Here is a 15,207-nt window from a genome sequence, read left to right on the forward strand (position 1 = left end):
TGAGAAATTACTTACAGTTTTGCTAAAAAAGGAAACTGTGCTCACACAATACACAACACATACCTACTGTACTCATACACATACAAATAAATCAACAACATAATCATAACAGCAATAATTAAAAGTGGAAAACAAAGAAAATCCTCTCACCTCTCACACTCCTCCTCTGCCCCAAGTACAACCACAGAGAGAGAGAAAGAGAGGGGGAGACAGGGAGGGTGAGAGAGGGAGGGAGTGGAAAGAAAGAAAGTGGGCAGGGCTTCTGTATGTGAGAAGGACAGCAGAGTGGGATAGTGGTCCAGAGCGAGAGAAAGGAGGAGAGAGGAGGGAGGATAGATGGAAAGAAAGTGAAGGAGTAGGAGAGACAGACCGTGTGTGTGTGTGTGTGTGTGTGTGTGTGTGTGTGTGTGTGTGTGTGTGTGTGTGTGTGTGTGTGTGTGTGTGTGTGTGTGTGTGTGTGTGTGTGAGAGTGTGTGTGCACATGTAGAAGCAGCGACAGTCTGATAGACAGACAAGGAGAACGGGAGAGAGATGCTGCGAGGAGGAAGAGGAGTAACAGGGCGGGGCAGTGTGCACGTGAGGAATAAGCAGTGTGTGTGTGTGTGTGTGTGTGTGTGTGCGTGTGTGTATGTGTGTGTGTGTGTGTGTGTTTGTGTGTGAGCATCTGAGCGGAGGGATGTAGACATGTTTCTGTGAGAGGGCGCAGCACGGCAACAGTAACTATGCTGAGTCCCAAGATAAAACAGGCGCACCACGGTAAGACACAGTCCCATTTACCCCTCTGCTACTCCCCCCTCTCTCTCTGTCTCTCTCTCTGTCTCTCTCTCTCTATATTTCGCTCTCTCTGTCTGTCCTTTCCATATCTCTCTCTGTCCATCCTCTCTACAGCTTCTCTTTCTCTCTCTCTCTCTCTCTCTCTCTCTCTCTCTCTCTCTCTGTCTTCTCCACAGCATCTCTCTCTCTCTCTCTCTCGCTCTATCTCTGTCTCTCTCTCTCTCTCTCTCTCTCTCCACAGCATCTCTCCCTGTCCTCTCCGCAGTATCTCTCTCTCGCTCGCTCTCTCTCTCTGTCTTTTCCATATATCTCTCTCTCTCCAGGGTAAGGGCAAGGACCATGCTGTCTTGAACAGTGTGTCCCCAACACATACATACAGACACACCCACACACACACATGCACACACACTAGTTGCGGTTCTGCATGCATTGGTAGTGGGACTTTGAACAGGTGAGAGCCTCCAGATTAGAGACGGGAAATGCTGTGATCACCACTGCCATAAATCCCAACAGTTGGTTGTCAAACCTAGTCGCTCCAACGTGGTCTCGGCGACCGCAGCGGCTGTTCCTCTTGCATGAACGAGTGGATACCAATATACAAGCTGTAAATCAAAGGACAAACTCTTAGTGCCAAGATTAATAGGATAGGGGAAATAAAAGTCCCGGTGGACAGTGTTAGGAGCCCAGAGGAGAGGCGGATGGGGCTGAGACTGCTGCTGGGTGGAGAGACACGGATTGGCCGCAGGGGTCAAGCTTCTTCGATGTTAAATAGTGCTTTGGCTAGTGGATGAATGTTTTTGTGGATGGAATGGATGTTTTTTTCTTAAAAAGGGTCAGAACTCGCCCGGAACTGCTGTGATTGGTTCTATCCCGAATCAGAAAGGAGTGGTTGTTTTTGCGGGGTTGGGTCCAGCTCCGATATGAAGGCACAGGGTAGACATGATCCGCCCAGGCCTTGGTCCGTGGACGCGTCCAAATGTTTTGGATGCAGCTCTGCTCCGAAGGTGTGTAGGATTTTCAGTGTGTCTGTTTCCCGTGCACAGTGAGAGCACAGCAGTCGCTTTAATGTGCTTTCCACGTCTGTGAGCGCACTCTCCATCACTCATCTGCCAGGATGGTATTCTCCTTTGATTAGATTCCCGGCCGTGTTCTTCCCTGACCCTGCAGTTCACCATCTTTCAGAGCAAACGGCCGCAGCCTTCGGCGCTGATCCATCCGACCTAAATCCCAAAGCGGGGAACGGGAGCCGTGCTGGTCATGTGACTGTAGGTGCCGTTGCTTCTGCTGAGGAGTGCTGAAAATGGGAGGTGCATTTGGTGATTGGGGTTTCAGATGGAATCCTTACGTGGTTAATTGCAGACAAGAGAAAGTTTTCAACAGTGCCGGAACACTAAAATATTAATACCTTTTTTTATAACTTCCTCCAGGCTTTAATCAATCATGGATAAGGCCTCAACCAAAAAAATTGAACATTATAATTTACCCAAAGTGCTTGTAATGAATCCCTTAATTAGAAAATTAAATATGTAGCTTTTATATTGTTGTGAAAATGACTTAACCTTAGTAGGATTTTGACCTCAAGTAAGGTACCACACATTTTCAATGAACTTGACTGAGACAAAACTACTGTTAAAATGACATTTCATCATATAAAATATATAATGAGATTAAATCTACTTTTAAAATATTTATTTAGCAACTTAATTCAGGTGGATATGGTCATGTGTTAATTAATCCTTTGCTGCTTTTAACGTATCCAGGGAGCGACTGAGAAGCTTCCTCCTTGTCATGCTCTAAGACCAGGTTGCTCTCAGAGATTTTTTGTCTGTGTTTAATATGCGTACGAGTCCACGGCTCATCCCCTGTATTTATAGATCCTGTTCGGCCCGTTTTTGGCTCTCAGAGTGCAGCCGTGTTAATGACTGCAGCGCCTGCCCGCCTCTCCCTCCCAGCAATCATGACTCTGCAAATGAAGGAAACCCAGCGTGAGGCTGTGGTGGTGATGGGTGGTGGTAGAGGGATGAGAAGAAGGGGCAGATTAGAGAGAGGGCTGATGTAGTGTCAGGTGGTGGTGGTGGTGGTGGTAGTGGTGGTAGAGGGGTAAAAAAGATGGGGCAGATTAGAGAGAGGGCTGATATAGCGTTGCGTGGTGGTGATGGCGGCGAGGGTGGTGGTGGTGGTGGGGGGAGAGATAAACAGGAGAGAGAAATAGAATGCCCTGCTGTCCTCAGCAGAAAGAGAGATGCAATTAACAAGAAAAAAAAAGTGTACATTGATTTCTCCTCTCTCTCTCTCTCTCTCTCTCTCTCTCTCTCCATATTCCTCAGGGATCACTGTGCTGTCCCCGTGCCTGTTTCATCAAGGCATGCATGTACTGTACTAATGCATAATCCATGCTTTTTAATTAGCACGTTATGATGAATACGGCCGGTAAGAATAAATGGTTGCCTGATCCAAAGCGTGACTCCCCTCTGTGTAGATTCAGAACAATTTGACAGTAAGACATCAACACCTTCCTTTGATATCCCATAAAGCCCATGAATAGATGTAGGATTTTCAATTCAGCAGAGGTTCGATTTAAGTATCCTTCATGCTTTTATCCACACCTCCACCTGGGCTTTCACGTCTGTGCAGATGGACTTGGTTGGAGGAGGCAATCTGAATGCATTGGTTTAGCTCGACCCCATAGGGAGACTTCCATGAATAATAACGATGGAGGTCCTTGGCATGAATGTGCAGAATCATAAAAGCAGCACAGAGAGGGTAAAGTCTGCGAGAGGGTCTTATCAGTGTTTCTTTTCTGTACATCACTCACACTCACTCTCGCGGTGTATGTGTGTGTATGTTGATGTGTGTTTATCCAGCCCGGTCCAAGAGCATGGTTTTGGGAGAACTGTCCAGGGTGTCCAGGCCCTGTTCTCCTCTGGACCAGGAGAGGGCGCTCAAGGCCGGCTGGTTGAAGAGGCAGAGGAGCATCATGAAGAACTGGCAGCTGCGTTGGTTTGTCTTGAGGACTGAGGCGCTGTACTTCTACAAGGACCAAGATGAAACGAAAGCCCAGGTATGGAGATGCTGTAAGACTTGGAATAAGAAGCAGCTATGAACCCCAACCCCAGACCTGGGGTTGGATCCCAAGACATGCAGGTTGGGCGGATGGGAGAATGCCCATAGCTGCCAACATGATGGACTGGCAACTTAATCAGGGTCCACCCACTACACCCACTGTGAGCTGTGTAAGGCTCCAGCACCCCGATGAATGAAGAATCTTTAATTGTCACACCACACTACAACACATGCACACACACACACACGCTTTGGATGGTGGCCGGTGAAATGAGGCCTCTGCATTTAACCCATCCTTGGCTTGTCCTTCCTCTGGGGGCACAGCCAGGAGCAGTGGGCAGCATTCGAGGACGCACCCGGGGACCTGGTGATGAGTGTCCATCGCTGGTCAGACGTTGATGCGTGCATGTTTTTGGTGGGGGTCCTTACTCTCACCCACATTAGGTGGAGGAAACCCCATGTGAGCACGGGGAGAACATGCAAACTCAACACAGAATGGCTCCTTTTTGGGAGATAACCCACCCAGAGCACGGTGCCAACAGCGCCCCAGGCGGGAATCGAACCCATGACCTTCTTGCTGTGAGGCAGTGCCACGATCAGGAATCAGAAAAAGAAAATGGGTGGATAACTGTTGCTAAACAAAAGAAAATATATCTTTCACCTCACCCGATGCAATCCTTTGATAAATGGGTCAACTGTGTTCCCTTATCCAGGACTGAGGCATTGATTCTGTGAAATCACAAGATACTGAAAGCAGATTGCAGACATGACAATGTAAATTATGTAATATATGATGATATATTTAGGATTTACTGCACATTTTTGCTCTCTGACTAAATATGGATTTTCCTAAAATATTGAATAATGAAGGAAGGAAGAATAGCGTCTATTGCTTCATTTTATGAATTTAAAACCTCTTCCATTAAGGCAACATCCACATGTTCCATTACGACCCCAGTTGTGTTTTTCCTGCCCTGCCAGGCTGGCCAGCTAACTGACAACATGGTAGTGAGCCGCCCTCTGGTCCTGCTTTGTTGGCAGTCAGAGCACTTAGCAGATGACCTTTGACCTTGTCACTGCTGGAGGGGATTTCAAATACAAGTAGAGGAGGAGATGTTGTAGAGATAGAGAGAGAGAGAGGTGATTCCCTAATTCATCCCTCACTCCATCATCATTGCCTCTCAGTTCAGCGGCTGCCCGGAGCTCAGTGGACGAAGGCGCCTATAATGTTTTACATGCGCAACGTGTCCTGTTTCAGGATCGGTAATTCATTTGTTGTTTGGCCCTTGAGTGTGTTACATCTCCACCACTGTTTTATGCTTTCCTGGCTGTTTATCGTTTTGTCTCACTCCTCCTGCGCTCTCTTCTCCAGGGGTGCATCCCTCTCCATGGAAGCCAGGTCAACGAGCTGCTGGCCAATCAGGATGAGCCTGGTCGCCACCTTTTTGAGATCATTCCAGGTGAGTTGGCATCGCAACGGTGAGGTGTTTCAGCTGCTGGTGATGGCTGTGTGCAGGTAGGTACAGTAAGATAGGTAGCCCCTTGTTGAATTAGTACAGGTAGTAGCACTGCAGACTGCAGTATAGTAGAGGTCATTGGTTCAGCCCCCCATCAAACCTGATTCAATCTGAGACCCCCCTATTTAAATGAGGCAATACCATTTCCTGTATTGATTAAAGGTCGATGGCCATTCAACACTGATATCTTTTTTAACCGATATCTGACAGTTCAAAAACATATGCTCCAAATCGTTCAAGGCCTTGTGACCCCCCTGCAATCTCTAGCAACCTCTGTGGGGATCTGGCACCCCATGTTTGGAACCCCTGGTACAACAACACAGGTGCTCGTGGAACCCGGCCACGCGTCCAAGAGTTGAACAATGGCTAAACAGAGAAAAACCGCATTCATTTAACACCGTGATAGAACATAAACAAGTCCTACAGGCTCTTACTACAGAGTTGTATGAACCACCAATGCTTGGAACCAGGTTGAACTTCTAAAATAATCAATAAGCAATAAGCTTAAGACTATTTTTCGTTGCTATGTGCCGTTTCATTGTATTAAAATTGTATTATTTGTTAGTTCTATGCTTTAGGAGGAATAGACTAGATCTGCCCAGTAGCCACTCAGTTACATACATTTAATAACCTCCAGAAGTGTTTAGCACAAAAGCTTATTGTGTAGATGTTGTTGCATGTTCTGTCCATTTTTACTGCTTGACAAAATCACACACATACCGTAAAAAAAATAGCGCTGGATATCAAATTAAGGTTCTCTTATGGTATTGAGCGATTTGCATCGATATTGCGCATCAAAACAATGCCAAAGTTCGATATCTATCTATCTATAAAGATAGATAGATTAAAAAAATTTGAACAGTAAGATGAAATTATGAAGAACGAAGTAATTTGTTTTATAAAAGGGATTTTCTTTCATGCTATTTAATAGGCTTTAAAGAGGTTTGTACTTAGAAGTAGTGAGTGGCCTTCAACTCAGTATGAATAAATAAAATTGGTATTGAAAAAGGTATCGGTATCAAAGTCAAGTTATTGATAACCCGATGAACATATGAACACTGGGAAATGTAGATCTATACATCCATTTAAAATAACATTACAGGCTGTTATGCTTTTGGAGTGTGAAACATATTTAAATTGCCTTTGTGTCCTTGTGCATGTGCATGTGTGTGTGGGTGTGGGGTCACCTTGGAGAGGGAGTGGTGGAGGAGTGAAAGGGCGAAAGGAAAAGGGGTCCTTCATGGGAAGAGAAGTGGGAGTGGGAGTGGTGGAGGGTTTTTGGCGCAGTTGCTGGTGTCCACAGGGACTGCTGGTGTTTCTGGGTCATTTCTCTCACGTTCAATAACACGGTGTGCAACTGCAGCTGCTACCACTGGACCGAGCAAGAAGAATGCTGACATTTTCAAATCTAAACACCTTAGGTGTTTTTTTTGTTTTTTTAATTCAGTAACATTTGAATTAAACATATATACATCACACCTTTGATAACTGAAAATGGTCAATTAAAAATTGACAGAAAGCTATAGAAGTCAAATGTGGTCATCAAAGCCACACCGAAATGTCAAGGGATGGAATCAAGCTGCGTGTGCAGACTGGCGGTCTCTTTGTACCCTGCAGTAATAAGGACATCAAAAAACAAAAATAGTTATGCTCGATACAGCAAGATTCTAGGATACCACCGATATTAACATTCTTCCTTGCTTCCGTAAATATATATATATACACACACACACACACACACACACACACACACACACACATATATATATACACACACACACACACACATATATACACACACACAGAGTATATAAATATATATATATACACAGTATATATATATATACACACAGTATATATATATACACACAGTGTGTATATATATATATATACACACACACACACACACACACACACACACACACACACACACATACAGTATATATAGGACTGGGTCATGCTCCTTGGGGCTGGACGTGGGGGTTGCTCCACGGCCCTCTGGCTTGTCTGGGGGCCCAGGGGTCTTCTGTGGCCGCAGGGCAGGGTACTCAGGGCTTTCCTGCAGCCGTAGGGTGTCTACAGGGCTGCAGAGTTCAGGGGGGCTTTGGGGCCCCTTCCGTTGCTTGGAGGCGCCGCGACATAATACTGACCTTCTATGCCAGTACCAATGGGGATAAGTCATTTACACTCACCTGTGGACATCTTACACGCACGCACGCACGCTCGCACGCATGCACGCACGCACACACACAGGCCTCATCACACATGCACAGACCACCACACCTGCTTTGAGTGCACCCCAGCACCCTCCTGGTTGCATTCCTCTCCTTTCCTCTCTCATTTACTGTCATAACTATGACAGGAGGAGGCCACGTGACCAGTTGTAGTTCCAGTTTTCCTGGACCTAATTCACTGTTTTTCAATACATGTTGTCATCCAATGTTTATGTTTTTGTGTAAATGTTGTTTGTTTCTATGTTTATTTGTCTCACCCGTGGTGATTCTCCCCCTCTTGGAGTAGTGATCAGTTGTTTACCGACCCAAACATGATAAATAGTTCTCCAAAGAGGGGGGTTGGTGGTGGTTCTCTATAACAAAAAACTGTGTTCTTTTCATCCTACAAGTCATCCACAGGACAGAGTTATTGCAGCAGTTCATGATGATTTAAGAATGAATAAAGAGTTGCATTGCAGGTTGAGAACTTGAACTCCACTTGCAGACTAACTCTGTCCTGGATGCAATGGCATACAAATACTCTGCGTTGTATGCCCAGCATGCTGACAGCACAGGTTAAAAAATAAAAATAAAAAATAAAAAATAATAATAATATAAAAAAAAAAATATATATATACACACACACACACACACACACACACATATTATATATATAGGATTGCACATATTTGCAGCACTGTGGTCTGTACGTGTGTTCCTATTGACGTTTCCTCGTCAAATTGATTTGTGCCGTGTTTTCTCTGCTTCAGGAGGCAGTGGAGAAAAGGATCGTACGGGGATAAGCCATGAGTCTTTCCTGCTGATGGCCAACTCCCAGAGCGACATGGAGGAATGGGTCAGAGCCACACGCAGAGCGATATGGGCCCTGCTGGGCGGAGGTAAAGTCATGAAATATTCACACACACACACACACACACACACACACACACACACACACACACACACACACACACATCCCTAAACAAAGGAATTCTTACAGAGTTTACTTAGAGTTTTGTGTGACTTGATATTACTGCCGGTGTCCATGTTCTGCTGCAGGGGTCTTTGGGCAGCACCTGGAGGAGACCATGCTCTGCGAGGGCCAGTGTGACCCAAAACGACTGGTCCCCGTGTTAGTGGAGCAGTGCGTGTTCTTCATCCGTCAGTGCGGCCTTGAGGAGGAGGGCCTGTTCAGGGCCCCGGGGCAGACCAACCACGTTCGAGAACTGCAAGACGCGTTCGACCGTGGCGAGAAGCCAAAGTTCGACAGGTGAGGGAACAAGATCTTCCAATTGTATCACTATTTTTGGGCATTGTCTATATTCCAGTTTGACGCGTATGCTGTAATTCTCAACGTGGGGTCTGGGGAAACCCCAGGAGGTTCTTGAAGAGATTCCAGGTCCATCGATCCCCAGTAATTTAATTTATATTTTAATTTTACCATTATTTCATTAAAATGACAAAGATAAAGGCTGAGAATGACTGATGTAATGAATTTCAACCCCCTGCGATGTTCTTTGCTTCCCGATACAGTACCACAGATGTCCACACTGTGGCATCACTGCTCAAGCTGTACATTCGGGAACTACCTGAGCCTGTGATCCCTTTCACCAAGTACACACAGTTTCTCTCTTGTGCTCAGCTACTTACCAAGGACAGGGAAATGGTAAATGTGGATTCACGTGTTTTTCCCACTTAAGCGCTGTGTGTGTACTGTATATATAAACCTGTTGGCGTTGTTTTTTTAAGGGGATTGTAGAACTTGGCAAGCAGGTGAAAGCCCTTCCTCGAGTCAACTACAACCTCCTCAGATACATCTGCAGGTGAGCAAGCCAAGTCTATTTAGGTTTCCCTTTAATCCCTGTTACGGTGGCAAAGAGAGCTTCACGGGCCAAAATTCCCCATGTATGATTGTGTATATGACAAATAAATCAGGTGTTCAACAGAGGCCAAGTGAGCAATATATAATGGAGACAACGAAGACAATACTTCAAACCTTTTATATTCTGTTCTTTTTTTATACCAACAAACCGTTTTCCCAACATGAGCGTAAACAGTGTTCTTGGAAAATGTGCTTCCATAATAAAATGGACACCTGTGTATTTACCACCCTTTACATCACTATACGAAAATAGATTTCTCTCACTACACCCTGCTGTCATCACAGGAAGTGACATCGCATTCGTCACACTCTTGGGGAACATTTTGTCTGGGTACGTCGCCCTCGTTCATCTCTATTAATATTTTCATTTTGTTCCCAAACACATTCCAAGGCAGCTGAGTCCACCCAGGCAGCTTGCACAATGCCAGCGCCGTGACTCAGTCCCCTATGTTCTCTAGGACGGAGTGAGTCTGATTCGTACTGAGGGAAGGTTTCTTATTCTCTCACCCAACGGCACAGTCTCACGGAGCCGTCGTCAAAATGTGACGCTTTTGTTCTTCAAATTATTTTAACGACTCGATTCTTTTTACGATGATATATATTGACGATCTCCATTGGAATTTATAAGGGTTATGTCACAGGCGAACATCAAATCCCTGAACTGGAATATAACTTAACTCCAAAATATTTTTTGTCGAGTATACCTCTATTCTGAAGGGAATTGATGATGAAATCCATGATTTCTGTCGATCATTTTTGTGATTTGTTAAATTCATCAATTTATTAAAGACGTAATACTATAGAACATTTCAGTCATTTATCAACGTTAAGCTATTTGTTTTATGGGTTCAGATATGTTACACAAATTATATTGTATTCTATACATGAGGCTATGTACCAATCAGCAGTACATTGCCTTATCAGAAGAAAAAAAAAATCTAAGCTTCTCCCTTACAGTCACATTTTGTTTTGTTTCCGTCCCCTCAGGTTTCTGGATGAGGTTCAGTCCCACTCCAGTGAGAATAAAATGAGCGTCCAGAACCTGGCTACTGTGTTTGGGCCCAACATCCTTCGGCCCAGAGTGGAGGATCCCGTCACCATGATGGAGGGTAGAACAGCATGCCACGTATTGATGCAATAATGCGACACACAGGGGCTGGGCAATATTGGAAAAAAACATTATCTAAATAATGACATGCCATTTTAAATGCCTATAATACATATTGCCTTATTAAGATATCGATATCTTGAAAAATCCATGTTGCAGAAGCCAACTTAGGTTCATAATATCAAATTATGTCATGGTGTTAAATATGATGGAAACTCAAGCTTTCATATTAAATTTCAAAGCATATTTAGAATTGCATTTCAAAATAGTCAAATCTTGTAAGCAAGCTCAGTGCTTTATGTTTCTGCAAACAGGAAGCTCCCAGGTGCAGCATCTCATGACAGTGCTGATCAGCGAGCACCCCCGCACCCTCCAGAGGGAAGAGGATGTAGAACATAACCCCATAGGACCCCCTCTACAGCAGAGCCCAAACCAGCACAGCAGAGTGGAGTGGGTCTCCCGGGGGTACAATGTCCCAGAAACCTGCCCTTCTCCCATATCTGGCCCCAAATCCTCCCAAGAGGACTTGCAGAGCTCTACTCTGTCCCTGGACAGTAAAGAGGAAGAACCCACTGTCACTCTCAGAACCCCAGAGAAGGGAGAGGAGGCAAGGCTGGAAGGGAAGGGAAAGGGGAAGACGGAGGGGAAAGCAGAGGGGAAAGCGGAGGGGATAACAGGCGTCGCCCTCAGCCCCAGTAAACAGTCCAAGGCCCTGCCCTCATGGCGGAGCTCTTTCAAGGTGGGGCCGGGGTCGGCAGCAACGAGGGGGAAAATGGGGGGATCAGCGGGGGACGTGTCAGCGGCCAGTGGGGGCAACTGGCTGATGAACGGCCTCAGTTCTCTGCGGGCCCACAGGAGAACTTCCTCCTCTGGAGAGAGACTGAAAGACTCCACGCTATCCCCCAAAGAGTGCACCCTTTACCTTAAGGATGCCGCCCTATTACCCAAGGACGCCCAGAAAATCTCTCTTGACGACACCTCTCATTCCCCAGCAAACTCACCCCTCTATCACAGAGCCCTCAGTCAATCCCACAGACTTTCTGCCTATGATAATGTAATGCTTGCTCCTTCTTGTCTTAGCTTACCTGCTGACACCCCCTCACTCTGGACGTCCTATGAGATCTCACTGACAGAGCTGGAGGTAAGTGGTGCGGACTCTGGCTTGAGGCAGGGACAAGCAAAATCCTCAGAGCTCAGGGAGAGCACAGCTCCTCTGGATAATGGTGCCCACAGCACAGGCACTGCCAGTGAGATGGGAGCAGGAGGTGAAATTAAAGGTCCGGGTCTGGGGACAGATGAAGGTCTCCCCAACCTGACAGGCAAGCTTGAGCAAGAACTGAAGATGCAGCGGATAAGCTACGAAAACAGCATTCGCAGGTAATAGTGAATCAATTGTAGAAGCTTGTCTCACACTCAGTTAAAGGCTGATGTGAATGTTTAATTGTTCAGGTGCTAACCGCTTTCTCCTCTCTTGCTGTGAGGCTGGAGGAGTGCTGTTCCAGGCACCAGGCCCAGGCGGGCAGCTTCGAAGAGGAGCTGGACCAGGAGAGGAAGAAGCTTCACATGCTGGAGATCCGTCTCAGAAACTCAGAGCGTGCCCATCGAGACGCTGAGAACCGGAATGTTCTGCTCCAGAAGGAGATGGAGGAGTTCTTCAGGACCCTGGGAGATCTGACCACTGGAACCACACGGACCAACTAGACAAGACCAATCTGCCTTCATCTGGCCAATTGAATGGGGCTGGGGCATCAAAGCTATTAAGAACAAAATACCTCCAGGGCTTCACCCTGTGGTGTCCCTTCTAGCACGGCCATCTTGTGCCTACCTTGCCCCAATGCTGGTGCCAAAAAAAGAACCCCTCTGGTCCAAATGGCTTCCCATTTTCACACATATAACTACTCCATACAATCTTTTCCTGTTCTGCATCTTTTACCATGCCACGGTCTCCTTCCCCACAAGGCTGAGAGAGAGCCAGGGCATTGTCTTAAGAGTATATAAAAGGTAGATATACAGTATATTACAGCCATATAGTTCAGGTTCAGATTATTATTTTTTTTTATGTTTTATGTTTATTCTTTTAAATGTTAATGTGGAATGTCGAATAAAAACAATGACGCTATGAGACTCGCAACGACTCTGTCAGTCTGGTGGAAATTCAACAAACTCAGTGGTTACACCATTTCCAAACAAATTTGCTCCAATTTGGCACAACTGATTTTCTGGTCAAAAAAAACCCAATAATCTCCAGGTCTTAGAAAAGACAAGGAATTTCTGATCTGGAACACATTTTTGAAGACAATTCACTTATATTCCCAACCCTAATCAAAAGGTATAATATTGGTGGTCACAGTTTCCTGCAATTCCTTCAACTGCAGCCGTCTCTAAAAGAATAAATCAAATTAACGAACATCCTACATACAGTAGGAGTCATTTAAAAATGTATCTCAACCTACCATGGAAAAGGAGAGAGACCTTGTTTCCACAATATCAACCTGTGGAAGCTTATTTGCAACAACATCTATTCTATGACCTGTAATTCCAAAATGCCACTCATCCAATATAAGATTTTGCACAGAGCACATTTCACCCAACACAAAATGTTCAAAATGGGATTCCTGGATAAAGACGTTTGTGCTCACTGTTCCCTCAATACCAGAGATGACGACTTTCATGTCATCTGGCTCTGCCCACCTATCCAAACATTCTGGACCAACATCATCAAGATGCAATCAACCCTTCTGGGTCACAGCATTCCAGTCTCCCCGTCTGTATGTCTCCTGTGTGACCCTCCCTCAGTTGACCCACCTCCCAAAAACCATCAACCCATTTTGGTTGCCTTAATAATTGCCAAGAAAATAATATTACTCAATTGGAAATTGATAATCTCACAACATCCCAATGGTCACATTTATCAATAGAATACATCTCAATGAAAAAACTATTGGCAATATCCAAAAACAAGGTTGATTCATTGAATGAAATATGGACTATTTTTATCACTGACATAACTCCATCCATTAATACTTGTCTTCCTAAGTCGGGGCGATGTCGTGGTGTTTTGGGGCATGTGGGCGTCCTTCGGGTCTCACTCGGTAAGTGCTGAGCGGCTGTGGAGATGTCCGTAGTGCTTGGTGCTGTGGCGGTGGGGGGGGGGGGGGCCTCAGGGGTGTTAGTGTGGCCGGGGGATGGTGTCTGCTCTAGTCCCTGGGTTAAGCTGGCCGGTCTTCGGGGGTTGGGGCCCTTGGAGGAGCCTGCAGCTGGCATCGATGTGTTGGTTTGAGGCATGTTGTGGGTTTTGGGCTCGGGTTGAGGGCGGGGGTTCGGATTGCAGGGTCTGGTCTTGGCCCCTTAGTCGGTGAGTCGATGCACCGTAGGCAGGGTGGTGGGGCCAACATGTTCTTCTGCGTCCCGTGGGGGGACTCCTGTGTGTTCTGCCTGCACGTGGGGGTTGGTTGTATGTGTGCGCCTCGGGGGTGCAGGGTCTCCTTGCGCTCCATGGGACCCCACCAGCTACCAGAGAAGCTCCTGGCTTCTCTGGTAGCTGGGGGGGGTCTTCTGTGGCTGCAGGGCGGGGTGGGGGGTCGGGGTCGGGGCTTTCCTGCGGTTATGGAGTGTCTGTACGGCTGCGGGACACTCAGGGGTGGCTTTGGGCCTTTTCTGCTGCTTGGAGGAGCTACAATATAACACCAACCTCATACAACCAAAACAATTAGGACAAGTACCATACACTCACCAGTGGACACATCACATGCACACACATCAGACGCACGCACGCACACACACACACACCTACACACACATACTACAGGCGGACTCATCACAGCACTGGCTTTTAACACACCCGAAACCCCTCCTGGTTACGTCCCCCTCCTTTCCTCACTCATTTACTGCTGTAACTATGACAGGAAGAAGCCACGTGCCCGATTGCTGTTCCAGTTTTCCTTGACTTAACTCTGTTTTGTCGATACATGTTGTTGTCTGATGTTTCCATGTTCATATTTTTCCATGTCCATGTTGTTTGGTTCCATGTTTATTTGTCTTACCCGCGGTGACTCCCCTCTCTTGGAATAGTAATGATGATTAGTTGTTTAAAGAGCAAAACATGGTAAGAACATTCTCCAAAGAGGGGAATTGATGGCGGCTCTGTGTCACAAAATACTGTGGTCTGGTCATCCTACAGGTCGTCCACAGGATAGTCATTGCAGCAGTTCTTGATGATTTATGAATTAATGAGTTGCATTGCAGGTTGAGAAGTTGAACTCCACTTGCAAATTAATTTTGTCCTAAATGCAATTGCACAAATACTCTTGTGTTGTATGCCCAGCATGCTGACAGCACAGGTTATAAGAAAAAAAGAATGACGCTACATTAAAATTCACCCCTTTTTATTCGCAGGAGTTGAAGGTTGACAGTTTTCCATTTCTGATGTTTAGAATTGGTCTGTTAGTGAGGCAATTTAAGATCCAAAGGCTAAAATTTACACAACTGACCTTATCAGTAAACACAACAACAGGACAACTCTTTACAGTCAAACCGTCAGAAGACTGGAGCATCATAATAGTGCTGGATGGCTCGCTCTCCTTTTCCCAAAATTCAACTTCCCTAAACCAGATCGGCTTTAAGGAAACTCATGCGTTAATCCGAACAATG

The 15,207-nt window shown here is 45.9% G+C and overlaps 1 protein-coding gene across 1 annotated transcript; it reads left to right on the forward strand.

Moving 5' to 3' along the window:
* Positions 1-722: 722 nt before the first annotated feature.
* arhgap22a (Rho GTPase activating protein 22a) lies at positions 723-12,578 on the forward strand (the record flags this gene model as incomplete). The annotated part of the gene is made up of 10 exons (XM_080017230.1): positions 723-756; positions 3,639-3,835; positions 5,210-5,297; positions 8,338-8,466; positions 8,627-8,837; positions 9,101-9,233; positions 9,317-9,390; positions 10,437-10,558; positions 10,872-11,934; positions 12,039-12,578. 10 exons carry the CDS (start codon positions 723-725, stop codon positions 12,256-12,258), a joined length of 2,271 nt encoding a protein of 756 aa, XP_079873356.1. The 3' UTR covers positions 12,259-12,578.
* Between the last annotated feature and the right edge of the window lie 2,629 nt (positions 12,579-15,207).

Source organism: Zeus faber (assembly GCF_960531495.2).
Source record: "Zeus faber genome assembly, chromosome: 16".
In the NCBI taxonomy this organism is placed as follows: Eukaryota; Metazoa; Chordata; class Actinopteri; order Zeiformes; family Zeidae; genus Zeus; species Zeus faber.